Source organism: Seriola lalandi, unplaced genomic scaffold (genome assembly GCF_002814215.2).
Source record: "Seriola lalandi dorsalis isolate HSWRI2012SDOR001 ecotype SW California unplaced genomic scaffold, Sedor1 jcf7180002054630, whole genome shotgun sequence".
NCBI lineage: Eukaryota > Metazoa > Chordata > Actinopteri > Carangiformes > Carangidae > Seriola > Seriola lalandi.
The window spans coordinates 957,128-974,797 of record NW_019525183.1 but is presented as its reverse complement, the minus strand read 5'-3'; the positions used below and the strand labels follow the sequence as shown (position 1 = coordinate 974,797).

General features: G+C 42.0%; 2 protein-coding genes across 2 annotated transcripts in view; one reads left to right on the top strand and one right to left on the bottom strand.

The window, feature by feature from the left end:
- On the top strand, nucleotides 1-1,224 carry LOC111665375 (gamma-crystallin S-like). Its single transcript, XM_023420362.1, has 3 exons — nucleotides 1-107; nucleotides 295-562; nucleotides 822-1,224. The coding sequence occupies exons 1-3, from the start codon at nucleotides 1-3 to the stop codon at nucleotides 1,092-1,094; spliced, it is 648 nt and encodes a 215-aa protein (XP_023276130.1). The 3' UTR covers nucleotides 1,095-1,224.
- A 743-nt stretch (nucleotides 1,225-1,967) lies between these two features.
- The window catches only part of LOC111665255 (voltage-gated delayed rectifier potassium channel KCNH8-like), a 28,658-nt gene continuing 12,955 nt past the window's right edge, over nucleotides 1,968-17,670 (bottom strand). Inside the window, exons 7-15 of the mRNA XM_087177719.1 lie at nucleotides 15,859-16,066; nucleotides 13,780-14,157; nucleotides 13,192-13,391; nucleotides 12,271-12,520; nucleotides 8,635-8,849; nucleotides 4,556-4,830; nucleotides 3,366-3,475; nucleotides 3,183-3,274; nucleotides 1,968-2,729 (exon numbers count right to left, since the gene is read on the bottom strand). Of these exons, the coding sequence (XP_087033845.1) occupies nucleotides 1,968-2,729; nucleotides 3,183-3,274; nucleotides 3,366-3,475; nucleotides 4,556-4,830; nucleotides 8,635-8,849; nucleotides 12,271-12,520; nucleotides 13,192-13,391; nucleotides 13,780-14,157; nucleotides 15,859-16,066 (2,490 nt within the window). The remainder of the gene's footprint in view (nucleotides 2,730-3,182; nucleotides 3,275-3,365; nucleotides 3,476-4,555; nucleotides 4,831-8,634; nucleotides 8,850-12,270; nucleotides 12,521-13,191; nucleotides 13,392-13,779; nucleotides 14,158-15,858; nucleotides 16,067-17,670) is intronic.

The following is a 17,670-nucleotide window of genomic DNA, read 5'->3' as shown; positions in this document are numbered from 1 at the left end:
ATGAGCAGCAATGGAAACACTGACTCAAATTTTGGATCTCATTCTCATGACAAAGCAGTTGTACCATTTACAGAGGGCTCGGCAGGTATAAAAGAGAACGAGGGCACGTATGAGCGCAGACATACACACACATCGATAGTATTTACATTATATAACACACACACATAACACACGGGTGGAGCACAGCTAGTTTCAAGATGGGCAGGGTGAGTAGAAGTGAGATTCAGAGTTGTATAAAATTACAGTTACAAGTTAGAGTTTCCAAGCACAGATTTTTGCATGATTTATTATCAGATATCATTCACCTACCACCCCCCAGATCATCTTCTATGAGGACAAGAACTACCAAGGTCGCAGGTATGAGTGTGACAGTGACTGCACCGACTTCCACTCCTACCTGAGTCGCTGTAACTCAGCCCGCGTGGAGAGCGGGACCTGGGTGATCTACGAGAGACCAAACTTCTCGGGTTACCAGTACGTCCTGGCCAGAGGCGAGTACCCGGACTACCAGAGCTGGACTGGCTTCAATGACAGAGTCAGCTCCTGCAAGATGATCCACTTTGTAAGCCTGCGAACACAGAATCTAGATTTCTAGAAGGCAGGGTTTAAAGATACAGCAGTTCCAGTTTGATCTCAACCTGTGCAGATTCCTCCATTTTGACACATTTTCAGGAATATCAGCCTGTATCCCTATTCCCTCCCCAACCATGTTTGCTCCATGTTTATCCAGCTGGTAATCAAATCACCAAATCTCCCACCCCTCATCTTTTCTCTGTTTCTCCCCTCTACCTGCTGTCTTCCTCTGCATCTTCTTCACTCAGGCCAGCGAAGATCCTTACAAGATCGAGCTGTATGGTAAAGGGGACTTCGGTGGCCAGGTGTTTGAAGAGACTGAAGACTGTCCCTCTGTGCTGGAGAAGTTCCACTGGAGGCAGGTTCACTCCTGCAGGGTCCTGGGAGGCTGGTGGGTCTTTTATGAGCATCCCAACTACAAGGGCCGCCAGTACCTGCTGGAGAAAGGCGAGTACCGCAAGTCGGTGGACTGGGGCGCCATCTGCCCCACTGTCCAGTCCTTTAGAAAGCTCATTGAGTAGCCACTTAGCTTTTATTCTGTTTCTTTTTTATTGATTTTCTTCCTCTGGTTGCTGATTGGCCTTTGATTGACACCTGAAAAGTCCAAGATGCAGCTGCAACCATGGTTACAATAAACCTGAATGACAAGTATTACAATGTTGTTCCATCACTGTGTGAGTGTCTGGCAATGCATGTGCAATGTACTATATCAGGGATGTTTTTCTTGAGTTTAGTCTGAGTGACCGTAGCACAGTTAAAAGGAAATAATAATAACATTTTGCAGAATATTCTACTTTGTTTTAGAAATGTGGATGTTTGAGTTGTGTCACAGTGGACTGACGCATCCTGGAGTACACAGCTACATCACTGCATGTGGAGAGTTTAAGCACTGGATGGGTTGTTGAGTTACTCCAATGGAAACCAAAAGCTGTCTGCAACTTTAGAAATCAAATCATCCAAAAATCTAAACTTCTAAAGCTCAGCATGTCTTTGAAATTGGTCACTAGTATTTTAAAATGGCAATAAAATAAAAGTCCTGAAAAACAGCAGCAGGAGATTCTGGAGAAATCAGGATGAGTACTGGTAGCTAACTAGGGCAATCTCATATATAATATGATTCATATATATACTTAACTTTAAAAAAAGAGTTCAGTCGTCCTGCTGTTATATCAGTCCGTGTGTCAAACAAGTCAAAGTGAAACTGTAAAACAAACTCTTTTATTATCAGGTCTGCTTACACCTGGTGCTCAAGATCACAGTTTAGAATAGTTTAAAATCGATGTAACTCACATGCCAAACTTTAGGCAAATGTTTGTCATGCAGTAAGTTGTGTGGCATGCTGGTCCTGTCTGTCAGTCCCGTGTCAGTGTCAGGGTCTTCTTCTTCTTCTCTGTTCACACCGACGGCTGTCCTTCATTGATGAAGCTGAGCTGGGCGGTGTGCTCCCCCCACTCCATCTCCTGCAAATTCAGGAGGGGTTCTCGAGGGTGTGAGGCCATGCTGGAGGGCTGGGGAAGGGGCTGGAGGCGAGGCTGGGAGAGGGAATGAGGATAAGACCGGGATATGAAGTGGGACTGGGGTTGAAACTGGAGCTGGGAGTCAGACAAGGACAGGAGGTGGTGATGGGACTGAGGCTGTGTTTGTGGCTCACCACCAGGTCCTGATAAGTCTACTAAAAGGGGGACGATGGATGACGGGTGACTTGATGAAGAAAGAGAAGGGATGGAGGAAGATGAGAAGGGATGTGGCACAACTGTGTGCTCATGGGGGGAGCTGTTGAGTGACGGGGGAGCTGAGCAGTGAGAGAGTGGATGAGCTGCACTGGTCTGATGAGGAACTGGGGGATAATGGCAGGGGATGGTTCGGGAGGGTGAACACTGAAGTGCATCAAACTCTCCTTGTAACACCTTCATGCTCAGCTGAGGATAGGGCGGCTCGGGTGCCATTATAGGTGGAGGATTTTGATTGCCCACAGGTGCATGTTGGGTAAGAAGGGGTGGGGCTGGGGAGCAGCTGTGTGAAGACACGCTGGGAGGCGGAGTCAAAGCACTGGGTATCAGCAGAGCGGTGGGGTTGTGGAAGAGAGGTTTGAGAAGACGCGTCATTTCCTGCAGCTCCTGACTCACAGCAGTTACCTGACGGGACAGGGTGCTCATCTGAGGAGAGGGAGTCAGGTGGAAGAGTCATGAGTGATGTGTGTCAAATTCACTACAGAGCAGCAATCTGACTAATCAGTGTGTTTTTGGTTCCAGTGACAGAATGATCTTACAACAGCACAATAACCAATAAGTAAAAGATTGATTACGTGGAACAACAAACTTTTACTTTTGGTAACTTTTACAAAAAACGTTTTTTCCAGTCGAACCATGTGACTAACTTTTCTGATTTCATAGGATTCAAGGATGAACACCTAGAATTTTTTTTTTTTATTATAATCTTATTATAGACTGATAGGGTTAAAGTTAACATGTCAAGTCAAGTTAGCAAAAAACACGTAAAGGCATTTAAATCGGGCATCACAACCAATTAGTGCAAAAAGTATTCAAGTCCACATTCATAATCAACAATGTCACAGTTTTTCTCTGTAACACCAGTATTACCAGCCTCACCTCATGTTTTAGCTTAGCAATAGTCTGCATGGTGTCACCATCATCATGGGCCCCTGTGGACACACACATGCATACATACTGAGTGAATAGGGCTTCAGCAGCTGATAATTAATACTTTGGTTATTCGTTCAATAATTTATCTTTGAATCTCAGATGGGGCTGATGTTTGCTGTGTGTGTTAACCTGAGGTAGCTGAATCAGGGCTGGGTAAGAATCTCTGAGTCGCACTGGGAGAAAAGTCAAACTTGTGAGCTGCGGCGCTGTGGTTTTCTGCCTCGATGCCGTCCACAAACCTGATGACAGACAGGAGGAGGGAGTCAATGAGTTTCACACCAAACGAAAAGTTAACAAATTAAGAACTGTGGCATTAACTTTTTGATTTGTAATTTGTAAACTTCAAGTTGAAGTATTGAGAAATTACCAGGGTTGATCCCTTTGGGAGCATGAATGTACTCAGTAAAATTGATGGATGATTTGCTTAGTAGCATATGAGACATCTTGTGAGCAAGCTGATATTTTGGCATCAGAATAATGCTGGATGAAAGATCATGTAGCCTGTGAGGATAATAAACATGCTCTGTGAATTTCATGGCAATCTCACTCTTAAATTTAGTTATTTATCATTAATCAAAGTGACAATTTTGCACAAACTTACAGCATGGTTATGTAGCAGTTATGACAAACAAATAATAAAACCATGCTGATCTCAGAAAGTGACCTGCTTCCACTTTCTATAAACTGTATTAAGCTCATCGATAAGTCAAATTGAAAATCATGACTTGCATACTGAACCTTCCTGTAAATGGATCATGACAGAGAGTGCTTATGGAAATGTTATCCAGCTGGCAACAGTCAGCAGGTCAAAGGTTGATGGAGCGTTGGGGAGAAGCTGCACACTGCTGCATACTAATTGCCAACCAGTCTCTGATACACTCATAATAATAAAGCTATATCTGACTGGAACCTCTCCTTCATTCACTACAGCAGCACTGACAGGTGCGGTGTTACATCACACTAATTTTGTCTAAGATTTATATATTTTTTGTAACTAAAACTCAAATTAATCAAAAAAATAATCAAGATATTAGTTGATTTCTTCTTTACTTCTGTATTGCTGCTGTTTCCCCAACATATCTGTATCTAACTGACACAGTGACACAATTTACGCTTGTGTGCATCCTCACACAGCTGTTCCAAAATAAAATTATTTCTCCAGCCCAGCGTCTGCTGCCACCTCCCCACGCAGGTGCAAATTAGCCTGTTTGTGTTTATGAATAAACAGTCACAAGGAATGCAAATTTCCCACTGAGGACAACTTTCTACCACTGAATGAGCTAAGTGCCCCATTTATAAATCAATAAATGGTTCCCTACCGAGGGCTGAGGTCCGACTGCAGGCAGCTGAAGCTCACCACAGGGATCTGCAGGCTGGCGGGCCGAGTGAGATCGCTCGCCGGTCTGAAGGGTCTCGGCGGCAGCAGTGGGGAACGCAGAGGGGAGCGCAGGGGGGAGCGCAGACCTCGGCCCAGCCTTCCGAGAGCAGGCATCTTGGGGAGAGGGGAGTGCTCCCCCTCGGACCCTGACCCCTCTTCGTCCTCCTTGATGGAGGCAAGCTTCTTTATGATTCCTCCGTTGCTCTCGCAGTCTGCCTGAAGAATGGCAGAAGTTCAATCATTCGTTTAGGACAGAGAAAGAAGGACAACAATTTAAGAATTTAAGGTAGGTTTACTTTCATGTGACTGGTGAAAACATGATGCTAGTGTTTACCTCAAGGTTGCAACAGCATTAATCCAATAAATATTTAAACATTTTGGTATATTTAAATGCCCCCAAATTGACTATTCTACGGTTAAATCACTAATCCATTGCTGAAGTTGAAAAGCATTGATACAGAGGAGTGTACAGAGCCAGCATGTACATGTGGGCAACATGTGGTTCAGAGACATTCTGTCATTTCATTTTGTGATTGAGAGATTGGAAAGCTGCTCTCAAACAGGCCCCAGGTGTTTCTATATCTATTTTTGATTTCCCACTTGACGGTTGTATGACAGCCAGCAAGAGTGCAATAGGTTACAATAAGCTCTGTTGATATTATTTGGTTCCAAATAATTATAATAAAACAACATTTAGAATTGATTTCTTTTTGGTGGAACACTGTATCTTTAAATGCCACTGCCACAAAACACTTCCCAAAGAAAAGCAAATATAAACAGTATGGAAATGGGACACAGCTTGTGAATCACTGAGCTCAGAAATTAACAGCAGTTTTGAAGTGTTGAAATTCTTTAACCAGAAGGGGGAGCTGCTCAGCCATCTAGAGGCTTCACTCAGAGTGGGTAGTTGCATTTCACAATGGCTGCGATGGTGCTGATGTCCATTCAGTTTATCAGCCGCGCTGCAAGAGATTCATTCAAAACCAAACAAGCATCGACTCCATTCACTCACAGAGACGTGAAGTCCTTCTGAAGGTTCTTCATGAGTTCAGATTTGAAAAAAACATTGATGACCTCTCTAGATGTTCATGACTCCTAATATCTAAACAGATTGTCCTTTCAAAGTAAAATTCCTGCAGTCAGCATCTTGTTGCTGGTGGCTATTAGAGGAATATTTCCTGCACCTTCTCTGGACTGAAATTTAAAGCTGATTAAAGCACTGGCAACCAAACCCCATCTCCTCTTTTCCCTTCTTTTATTCCCTTCTCCTCCTCTTCTCCCCTTCTCCCCTCTCACCACCACCCTTCCTCGTCTCTCCCCTCTATTTGTTGTCTTCTCCATCCAGTCTTTGGCTCACGTGCCCAGCTGGTATTTTTAGATCACAGTGGTTTAATTTTAGAAGTGGTTTGCCTGGAGGGGTCTGAGTGGAGAAACACACTGTTTGGAATTCCAGTGTGTGTGTGTTTATGTGTGTGTGTGAGCAGCACGTGCCACCCTTAGTATGCAGCATGCCACAATAAGGGCATCAGCCAATTATGTGTGTGTCTTTGTGGGTGTAAAGAAAGAGAAATATGTGTGTTCATGTACAGTGTGTGTGTGTGTGTGTGTGTGTGTGTGTGTGTGTGTGTTTGGCCTGAATTCTCCTCTGTATCATTCAGCAAGGACAACTATGATGTGTTTTGGTACATTGGTGTGTCAGAGTGTGATGCTGCATGTGTGACGGTCCGCAGTGTGTGTGTGTGTGTGTGTGTGTGTGTGTGTGTGTTGGCACGTGAATACAAATATCAGAAAGGTTCTTCTTTTTCCTTCCCCCTGCAGCTTCCTTTCATCCTGATGTTTTCTTGTCTCGTCTCCATCTGGTTGTTGCTCTATATTTATCCAGCCAGGGATGACCCCACCCCTCCCCAACCCATCTGACAGCACTATTTTTAGTCCCATGACATGCTTGCTGCAGGATCCTCTACTGCTCTAACTGTATGTATATATGTGTGTGTGTGTGTAAGGTGACATATATGGAGCTTTATCTGCATGGCATCTAAGCATATATTTGAGGTTTTTTTCCAGGCTTTTTTTTTATGTCACTGTTGTAATCTAGTGTTAGCTACAAAATTCCTCACACATCAGAATCAAAGTTTAGCTCCAATTCTCCAACATAGTTTTACTTTCTGTCTTAGTTTCTGATATAAAGTGTAAAACCAGAAACAAACACAATGAAGCTCTATTTAACTACAACGCTGTACAGGGATTTAAATAATTTTTCTTCTTCTTTTTTCTGCCTTTGATTTATTTATTGTCTCTACTGCACTTTTTCTTTTCTTAAAATTGGTGCTATTTCTTACTGCTCTGCGGCTACATTTATAGTGTAATTTTGTAAAAGTTTTTGTCAATTCTGTTCTACTCTTGAACTGATTATATTATCCTTTGACTGTATAATATGATAAGATAAGATATGATATGATATGTCAACATATAGCACTATTGGAGACAAGCTTTTTAAATGAAAAATTGGACTAAGAGACAAACAACTACAGGCAATTTAGAGTAATCAATTAACCTGCATGTCTTTAGATTGTGGGAGGAAGCCAGAGTTCCCGGAGAAAACCCATGCAGGCATGAGGAGAACATGCAAACTCCACACAGGAAGGGCCGAGCCGGCCGGCAGGTTCAAACCAGAACCTTCTTGCCGTGAGGAGACAGTGCGAACCACTGCACCAACCTATCTATTGTATAGCAGATAATATACAAGTGTATAATGTTACACTTATTACTGGGAAGCTGTCAAGGTGCATTAAGACTATTCATGTCCTATAGCAAAATGTGAAGCAGAACTTACTATGACCTGGCCAGGTGTTAACACGTCGCTCCCACATTGGCCGTTATACTGAAGCCAAAATCCAGGTCAATTAATTATGACATAGTGTCTAGATGGGTTCTCTTGGATCTCTGCTCCAATTAACAGGCTTACTCACAATGAAAATGTGACTCAGTTACTTCCAGAATATGCTGGTTATTCATGTGTACGCTACAGCTGAGATCCATCTGTAAATCCCTGGCATCTGAATCGTCCATGTTTAGCTCTATCTGTTGGCTGCATCTCAAGCAGAAGCGGTGGCTTCCTCCTCACTCCCCAGTCCAGATGGCTAATCCTTTCCAAGTGCAAAGCCATCACTCTGGCATTGCGTAAAAATGTTGGGTGGAGGAGGTCACTGCACAGCTGAGACTAATCTAAAACACAGAAGGACTCGTCTCGTGCATGTTACCCAGAATTTTCTTCAAGTCATTTAGAACATGAGACAATTCACCTTCAATGCACTCCTTTGCCTAGCTGTATGGTAATATTAATAATGATAGTAGTTTACAAATGGGGAAAAAAACCCTGGGCTGCATTTCAAGGCAGCGACTATAAAGATTCTTCATTGGAAGTGAGTTGCTGCCCCAGTTGAAGGTCTAAAAGTATCTCAGAGTCTTGCTCTCAAGTAAGCGTAAGATGGAGCTCCGCTGGCCGGATGAGCATGAGCAACTTTCAATATGCCATTCGAGCTGTAGGTGCTGACTGAAAGAATGAGAGATAAAAGCAGCCATGATGACTTTCCTTTGGGTGTCCAGGCTAACTTGGAGATAGCGCAGACATCCATAATGTCCATCTTGTTGAAAAGAGCCATTTGAAGGTGTTTGGGTATCTGATAAGGATGCCTCACAGCATGTTCAACTGGGATGAGACCCCTGAGAAGACCCAGAACACGCTTGAGGGATTACATATCCCATCTGGCTGGGAAACATCATGGTATCCCCCCAGGAGAAGCTGGAGGACGTGGCTGGGGGAGAAGAACATCTGGGATACGTTGCCTTGCCTGTAGCCACCACAACCCAATAAGTGGCGGGAAATGGAAGGATGGTTGGACATGCAATCCATCATATATGCTGACATACTTTGTTTCAGAAATCATGTTTAAGCTTCAGGTACCTGACATTAATCAAATGATTTAAATGGACTCATTCAAGTATCAGTCATCATCGTACCTCTATGTTGTGTCCTTCCCGGAGGTTGTATGTCAGATCGTGCTGGATCTCAGTGACAAACTTTTGGGCGTAGTCAGGATAGAGACAGAGCACCTCGCGGAGGCCTTTGAGGCTGATGTACTGCAGGTCGCAGTAGGTCAAGGCCTTCACACAGGCATTGGTCTTTATCACTTCCTCCTGTGTCAAACAGTCAGAGCCAATCAGGTCGCCCCGACCTGGAAAACACAAGTAAAATTAATTTTACATGATTAGTACCCTTGCCAGAGAGGTTACGTTTTTCACCCATGTCTATTTATTTGTCAGCAGGATTGTGCAAAAGGTAAGCAAGTAGCCAAAGTATGAGGAGGATATCCAATCAACCTGTGCAGTTATGAAAATAACTTCTGCAGAGGTCAATGAAATTATCTTCCTACTATATATTCTAACACAGCCTAAGGATTGAGGTGTACTGTTAGACAATTTTTATATTCGTGTTAAACTGTACACTGTGGGATACAGATGGACTGCTGGAGATGAGAATAGAAGCTCTGTGTTATGCTTTTTATTTCTCTACCTCACTGCTTTCTCCAAAGCTGTAAATCCAAAGTGGCAATGCCAAAACAATTTGTGTGTGTGTGTGTGTGTGTGTGAGAGAGAGAGAGACAGAGAGAAAGAAAGAAAGAAAGAAAGAAAGAAATAAAGAGAGAGAGAGAGAGAGAGAGAGAACAAGCAGGAAAAAAAGTAAAAAGAAAAATGGGATGTGTGAGCATTGTGTGACGATCTGTATGCATGAGAGAAAGCAAATTGTTCGGGTGTCTATTAGAGATATCTAAGTGTGTTCGTCTCCTCAGGAGGGAGAGGAGGAGAATGTGCGTGTTTGTGCTTGTTTCAACATCCACATGCATGTGCTTGTGCTGTACATACACAGCAGGTACACCATGCTAATGAGTTCTGCCTCTTTCCTCTGTAGGCAGCACTCGCTTCATTATTTACACCCGTTTGATCATTAATATGAGAAACAGTGTTGCCAATTTGCTCCCTCTGCTTTATATGAACCAGAACTGAATCCAGTGGTGTGAGTCTGTTTGTGTTTCTCCATTCTGTTTCATCCATGTCATCCAGGATGGAGTATCAGTGTATGTGTTGTAAGACTAGGCTCTGGAGAGGCTCTTATTCTGGAGGAATGACTCTGAAGCAGGCTTCTGGTTCTAGCTGTTTAATCAGTGTTGTATTTTGTTGATTTTTCATTGTATGAATGATGTTTTCTGGACTTTTTGAGTTGCAGTATTTTGACTGGATGGGGCTGTGTCTGTATATTTATGATCTTTTGCTGATATTTGTATGTGAATTGAATATTATAAGATTATAAGCGCTGAGGTGTTTAGTTGTGACTTTCTATAGTTTGGTTTGTCAGTATCATTCAGCCAAATTTTTTTATCATTAGTATAAAACAACATAACAAAATAGTGACTAAAAGCTGCGATAAACAAGAATGGATCAAATGAAAATATGTGACATAAAAGGTGACAAATCCACACTTAATTAGCGCAAAGTTTGCAGTTCTACAGCTTCTAGCTCTTATTTTTGGTTTTCTGGCCCGAGCTGGTGAATATAGTTGACCATTTAGCAGCTAAAGGGCCAGATATTTCCTTTAGGAGATGATGAAGACCAAAACAGAGCTAAAAGGAGAGTGAACACTGGATTTACATTCATAAGATGACCAGAATCACAGCTCAAAATAAATGTTAATATGGACCCATGTCTCCTGGATGCGTAAATATGCAACTGTTTGCTAACACGTTTTGCCATAACAACTTTATAAGGGGATATTATGCTAATTCTGTCTTCACAGTTTGTTCCACTGCTGCTAAGTGGCAAAATAAATGCACAAATTCATTCATTAATTCATGCATTAATTCATGCATTAATACTGTTTATGGATTTCCTGTAGGACTTCTGGCTGCTCCCCAAACTGTTCTATCAATCTCTGGGTCACGCTCCATCTGTCACCTGATGGTGTATGAATTGTCTGCCCACAGGAGCAGTTTAATAAGGGGATGATTGCAGTTTTTATCAGCACTGGGTTGCTCTTCTTCATTACGTCCCTCTTCATAAAAGCTGGCTGACTGTCTATTAAATGCTGGATGTCTAATAACTTGCTCAGTGGTAAAAGCCGTTTCTCATCTTCTGCTCATAATGCTCCAAGCAGACTCCAAAATAGCCCAAAGAGAAGAGATCTTGTATCTTCCTTCCTCTATGCTTAAGAAAAAGTTTCACAATTTGATTGTGAAAAGTTTTTTTTACATATTACTTAAAAAGCACTTCATGGTCTCACTCCAGCATATTTTGTGAATTTCATGCACCTACACACAAACTCAGTCTTATATCCTGCAACAAACCTGTACAAGCAGTTTGTAGAACTGCTTCCTGAAACTTATTTGCCTGATAGGTCACTTTAAATATCTAACTCAATCTAGAAATTAGTATTTTTAAGTTTAAGTCTGTTTGTGTCTCGTGACTTTTTTGATAAAATTTTGGCTGGCTTCATCTACTCCATCACTCTCACCACTTTCCCACAAGTTAATATATTCCCATATCTGTGCTCCCTTGTTGTTCCTGAAGTATGCTTGTTCTTTTTCCATGTGCATAATTATTCCTGTGCTAAACCTAATACTCTTTCTGTGTACTTTTTGATGGTGCCATCAAATCAGTCTAGGGTGGTAGATTACCAACTAAATCTGCATCAGCTGAACCTCTGACATATCTGTTTCATCTTGGATATGAAAAATTGACCTCTCCCAGTAAAATGTTCCATTTCCAAAAAATACTTGGATGAGGGCTGTAGTGTCCACGGCTGGGCAGCTGAAGAAGGTTTTATTGACTCAGCTCCAGTGGGGAACCTCCTAGGAGGGATATTTGGCACTCAACACAATGGTGACAGTTGCATCTCTTCTCCTCCATCTTGTTCCTACTGCACTCGGACGCAGAAGAGTCACTTTGCTGCCGGAATCTAGGAGGGCTTCCACGGTTTGGAGTCCAAGACAGAGAAGCCCTTCAAGATTCAGGTAGAAAAATGACTCACTCAGACTGTCGGCCCAACAGGAGGCACAGGCCACTAATGTACTTACCTACTTCTTTAACCTTGTTCTGGGCAAGCAGGAATAAAAGAGGGTGGAAAACAGATGGATGGAGCCAGCCCTCCCATATAATCTCACAGTGGGAATGGGTGCTGTCCATGGTGCTGAACCTCAGTGGCATTGGCTGTGTGATGTGGGATGTGTCTGACATGTATTGTATTACATATTTTTATGATTTTATTGTTTAATATGTGCATTTCTACTGCTTATGTTTCAAAAGTGTATATTCTGATAATATTATTTCACTCTGATTAATTAAAAATGTGATATTCAATATAAAATTGTTTCTATCTAACAAAATTTGTATAAAACATAAGAATTTCACTACAAAGAAGCGTAATAAATACAGTTAGGTTTTCCCTTTCATTAAGATTGAACCACTACGAGTTTTATACAACTGATATTGATAGTTTCATTCTTTATATTGATGCAGATACCGGCTGATTTTTGAGCCACGGTTCAAAATCTTTAAATTTTCATATACTGAAAAAAAATAAAAAATGTCAGTTTAGTTCTTTACCCAGAATGGCCAGCACGGTGTTATCCTTCAGTACTTCCATGGAGCCCGAGCATACAAAGTAGATAGCCTGGAGGGCGTCACCCTGGCGGATGAGGAACTCCCCGGGTGCGCAGAAGGAGGTCTTGATGATGAGGGAGAGGGAGCGCAGACACCCCCTGCTGGCTGATTCAAAGAGCGGCAGCTGCAGCAGCTCCTTGTTCAGGTGCATGGCGATGTCGGCCCTCAGCTCATCTGGGAAGTCCTTCAGCAGCTGTGAAGGGAATAAGAAGGAAAAGAACTGACCTCTGCAGTGAAACAAAGGCACAGAAAAATAGACACTTGGATTGGTCCCGCAAAGAGCTCCTTTCAAGGTATAAGGTATTCTATCTTTGTTCATTTACTCACTTCTCACCCTTAACAGCAACAGCAACAGGGAAGGGAAACTTTACAAGGTAAAAGTTGTGGGTTATTACCTTAAAGGATTCCACCATCATCACCATCATGTCATGTTTTTTTAAAAGGATTATCTAGATTTGTATCCATGGTAAAACACACCAAGAATGATTTTAGTGTCTATGAGGCCATTAATCCATGAAATTAAGATAGCTGCCACAGCATGATAGAACCTAAAGCAAAACCCAAATCCTCTCAATGACTTTGAGCTATTTCTTTAGTTGGCCTGAAGGGCAAGTCAGCGGATTTGCACTTTCAATTTTAGAAGCCAATCCAGCTGATCCTATTGTAACTGACAAGGTCAGTCCAAGCCACAGAGGTCATATACCCTTTGCAGAAAGTTAAAGGAACAGCCATTTAGAGTTACATAACACTGATATTGGACACTGATATCAGTCAGTCAGTCACATTATCTTGTGGTAAAGATATCTAATTGGTTAATGTGTCTAAATTCATTCAGTCATTCATGATACGGTGAGTCCCTCCTACCTCACTGACGTCGATACCGTTGTTGACAGACCAAGTCGTCTGGAAACATTCCATCATGCGTTGCTCGAGAGCCTTGGGTAGCCGGTGCACCCGGATGAAGTCCTTCAGGTCCTTGGTGCGAGTGTGGTAGAGGGAGCGGCGTGAGTACATCCTCTGGATGATGGCGGTCACATTACCAAACACCACGGCATGCATTAATGCTGCAGAGGCGACAGATAGAGACAAAAACACCAGGAAAGCCTGTCTCAGTGAAGACTTCTTGCAACAGTTCAGTTTTATTGCCAAAATGGCACAATATCATTGTGCAATAACATTGTGCCATTTAAGGTTATTGTCTAGTGAAATTTAAACTGTTTTCATTACTGAATAAGTGAATACGCTCTTCCCAAAACTAAGAGAAATAACTCTTTCTGAACAGTAAAACTGCTTAGTGTCACGGTGAGCCATTGTCTGCCTATGGAAACATTGAAGATGCCAAAACTCATGATTTGTGCTACAGCCAAGGTCGTTTTTTTTGCCTTTGGCTTTATGTCTTGCTGCTGCACTCAGACTCAAAGTGTGAATGGTTTGATGTGGTGTTTTGCCCACCTCCAATCAGCATGGTGCAGATGGAGAAGATCTTCTCAGAGTCTGTGTTGGCTGACACGTTGCCGAAGCCCACGCTGGTCAGACTGCTCAGAGCAAAGTACAGTGATGTTACATAGGAGCTCCGGACAGATGGGCCGCCACTCAGCGTCGTGCCCGAGACGTTCACTGTCCTCACTCTGGTCCTGCTGCTGTTCCATTGGCCTGAACCCAGCAAACCCGCCCCGTTCAGTGGCTCCAACCCCGAGCCATTCAACTGGCTGTAATTGGTCAGCCCTGCTGTCATGGTGCCTTCAGGCGAATCAGAGACTCCCAACAGGGAGGTCAGCGGTGCCAGGAAGTATGGCGTTCCCAGGCGTTTGGCAAGTTCATGGAGCCAGCCTGGTGGGGGAAGAGGGACAGTCCAGAAGAGTTTGTCAGTTTAATGAGAATGCATCCATGCTTGTTAGATGACCTTTACTAGCAGGCTTCATTAGCAGCTGTAACAAAGCTGGAAGGGCAGAGTAATTACTTCACTGTTGGTGTTTGTGTATTTGGTAGTACAGGCCACACAGTGCAGGCATTTCAGATAATGTCAGCTTACATTTACACATGGAGAAAATCATTTTTATGTGTCCAACTCTCATATTTTAGCAGCTGTTTTATTATGTTATGTTCCTAACTGTTTAACCCATTCAGTACCAGAGCCTATTATAATGGACATCAAATAATAATTAGTCTACACCAATGAAACAGTACTGTTTTAAAGATTGACTTTGACCAGCGTTGCAGACAGACATACAGATATTGAATATTAATATATTTACATGTAAACCTCACTTTCTTGATCTTGGTATAATATTAACATATTACATTCAAAGATTAAAAGTTAGTAACAAAGGTTATTCGTTATTGTCATAGGTTATTTACAACGTCTGAGATGCCTCCAGATGAAGTCACTCAACCGCCTAACACACATTAGAGTTAAGTGGCAGCTACGATGTTGACCTGATGGCAGATGTGACCACCAGGCATGCTCTGTCATATTCAAGAAAGTCAAGATGTCAGAACCCTAAATGGTATTAAAACAGATCAAATAAAAATAGAGGTAAAAATCTCATTGTCGACCCAACCATGTCTATAGTTAACACATAAATGGCCCAAACGATCACTAACTGGAAAATCCATTATAATTCTAAGAAGTATTTCACAAAGTCTCAGTTGAAATCATTATTGACACTGCTTAAAGATGAGAATTTTGACAATCTTTCTGTCCATCAGCCCAGTTTAGTCCAGAGCAACAGATCTGAATAACCTCTAAGAAGATTGCTGTAAAATATTATAATTTATAATTATGGTATCCAGATGATGATTTGACCATTAGGACAAGATTTCCCAACACATTGGTCCTAATCTACTGGGAAACTTCAGAATTACTGAGCTCCTTCATGCTCCCCATATGATGAACCCTTTTCATTTTGGACACTGCATAACTGAACAATGCAGCTTCATTACACTGCGAATGCTGCTGTCATGAGTAAAAACACTAGAGTTAAATTGTAATGATATGGAGAGTAATGGACAGTATAATGTTTCTCACAGTGTGCAGGACAAAGCCCTTTTAAGAGCCTCCCATTCCCCCATGCACACACACTCATTGAGCAACAATGGTGGAGTGATGCTTATCGGAAGCAATTTGGGCTCAAGTGTCGCAGTTACCAACCCCACAATTAATGGACAGCCCACTCCTCCACCTCCACCTCACCCCATGTGTCCAGTTTTACCCATGTACATCCGTGCATCAATGGATGTGTTTTCTGCATCAATTTTTCTTCTCTAGTCTCATTCCATGTTGCTGATTTAAATCACTCAGGATAACCACCATCACAACGAGCGCCTCACAGGATTGGTGTTATTTGGCGCAGTTTTTTTTCCTTTTCCAATACCTGTGGATTGCTCAGTGACAATTAAGCATATATTGCCTAATAAATTACAAAACATTAATTTTATTTGTAATCATTGATGTGTTACCTTTTATTGTTACTTCATAATGTAAAAATGCCCATAACACCATACACACACAACAAACACAGATACACAAACCTATATCCCAGGAGGCGGGGCTGTTACTTTCGATCTCGCTGCGTCCGATGAAGTACCAGACACAGGCCATCCAGTGGGCCAGCAGGGCAAACGTGGACATGAGCAGGGTGAGGACCACAGCGCTGTACTGGGAGTAGCGATCCAGTTTCTGTAGGAGACGCAAGAGGCGCAGGAGTCGCACCGTCTTCAGCAGGTGAACCCCGAAGTTCTGGGAGGGAGGAGTCATGGGTTTTAAGGTATAAACACATCTAACAGAGAATTTTTAAAAAGTGAAGCTTATTTGGATGGGATTAGTTACCCTTAGATAGGTACAGTGACATAATTAGAACTAGATTTCATATATAATCTTAAAGGTTTTCTATCTGGAGCCAAGGGAGGTTTGCAATTAGAAATTACCCATGCACACTGGGAATTTTAATCAGTCATCTTGAAAGGGAGCTAAGGACCTGTCCCACGATCTCATTCACAGTGCAGTCTGAACCTTGCAGCTCAGATGGGAATACTAAAAATCCATAACACAATTTTTAACTCAAGATAAACTTAGAGTTACTTTAATTTCAGCTGCAGCTTTTGCCAGAGAAGGTATACAGAGACGATCACTGTCATTATCATCCTCATCTCGAAAGATTCTTGTTGTCCTGAGGTAAAAATGACTTCACTGACTCCATTGATTTTCTCCCTTACCTTTGTATTAACTGCAGATGCAATTCCCTGCTCAGTTAAGTGGTGTTTTAATTAGTAATTGAAGTAGCTGCAGTTTCAACACAGCTGATGATGAATTACACCACACTCAGACAGTATTTAATTCTCAGGATATCTGGATATGTATCCATTCGGGGAATTTAACTAAGTGTGTAAGGACTGCTTTACCACAGTGTTAAGTCAATACATCCTCAATGCATTCAGAGGTCCTGACAGACACTGTGCACTTTAAAGAGATCTGATTTCCACTTACACTGCAACTCATCAGGACCTGTTGTCATTTCAGCTACAAGTAAGCATTTTATCATGGCTGGGTTTTCTTCAAATTACTCAGTGTGTGTGTCATAGGATGGGGAAGGAATACTCTATGAATGAACCACTCCCTACTGTTTTGCTAAAATAGATTATAAACTTGTCCACATCTACACATAGATCCCGGAATTATTACTTTGAGTCAAAGTGAAACCAGACCCTCCGGGTTTTCTTCCAGAAGTAAGAAAACCTCAATCAAAACCATTTCAAATGAATCAAAATTGATCATTTAACATCCAGGCATATAATATACGATAAGGATGTACAGACTTAATGGGAGCTGTAGTTTTTTGTATGCTATCAAACTAAGTATTACTTCACTTGGTTAAAAAATGTACATAATTTTGTTTTAAAGAAGTACTTTCCACGTGCTTATAACAATTCAATCATCATATGACCCTTCATATTCCTCTGCCCTGTAGCACAGTGGTCTACTATCTATTATAGCTGTTAAACAGCTGGGAGGCTCTACACTCCAAATCATCCGGCTAATCTACTTGCTTCCACCTGTAATTTGTCGTCAGCGTACTCATTCATCAGCTTAATTACCAGTTACCTAATAATGAGTTTCTTGTTGAAGCTCAGACTCCCTCGAAGCCACTACAGCGAATAATGAGCAAAAGAAGCAAGAGACAGAATTTCAATAAACATTCAGCAAAAAAATCTATGAAAATCTTGATTTTTCTTCTTTCAGATAAAAGTAAGGTTGTGTTTGCTCTCTGTTTCCTCTGCTGTGTCTTTATAGCAGAGCAGCTTTTGTGTGTGTATATGTGTGTAGTGTTGCCCCTGTGCTCACTG

Bases quoted from the DNA above. Each gene is read 5' to 3' on its own strand.
- LOC111665375 (XM_023420362.1), top strand. From the start codon at position 1: ATGAGCAGCAATGGAAACACTGACTCAAATTTTGGATCTCATTCTCAT. The intron at 108-294 runs GTATGAGCGCAG...ATTTATTATCAG, and splicing joins ATAAAAGAGAACGAGGGCAC to ATATCATTCACCTACCACCC. The intron at 563-821 runs GTAAGCCTGCGA...TTCTTCACTCAG, and splicing joins CCTGCAAGATGATCCACTTT to GCCAGCGAAGATCCTTACAA.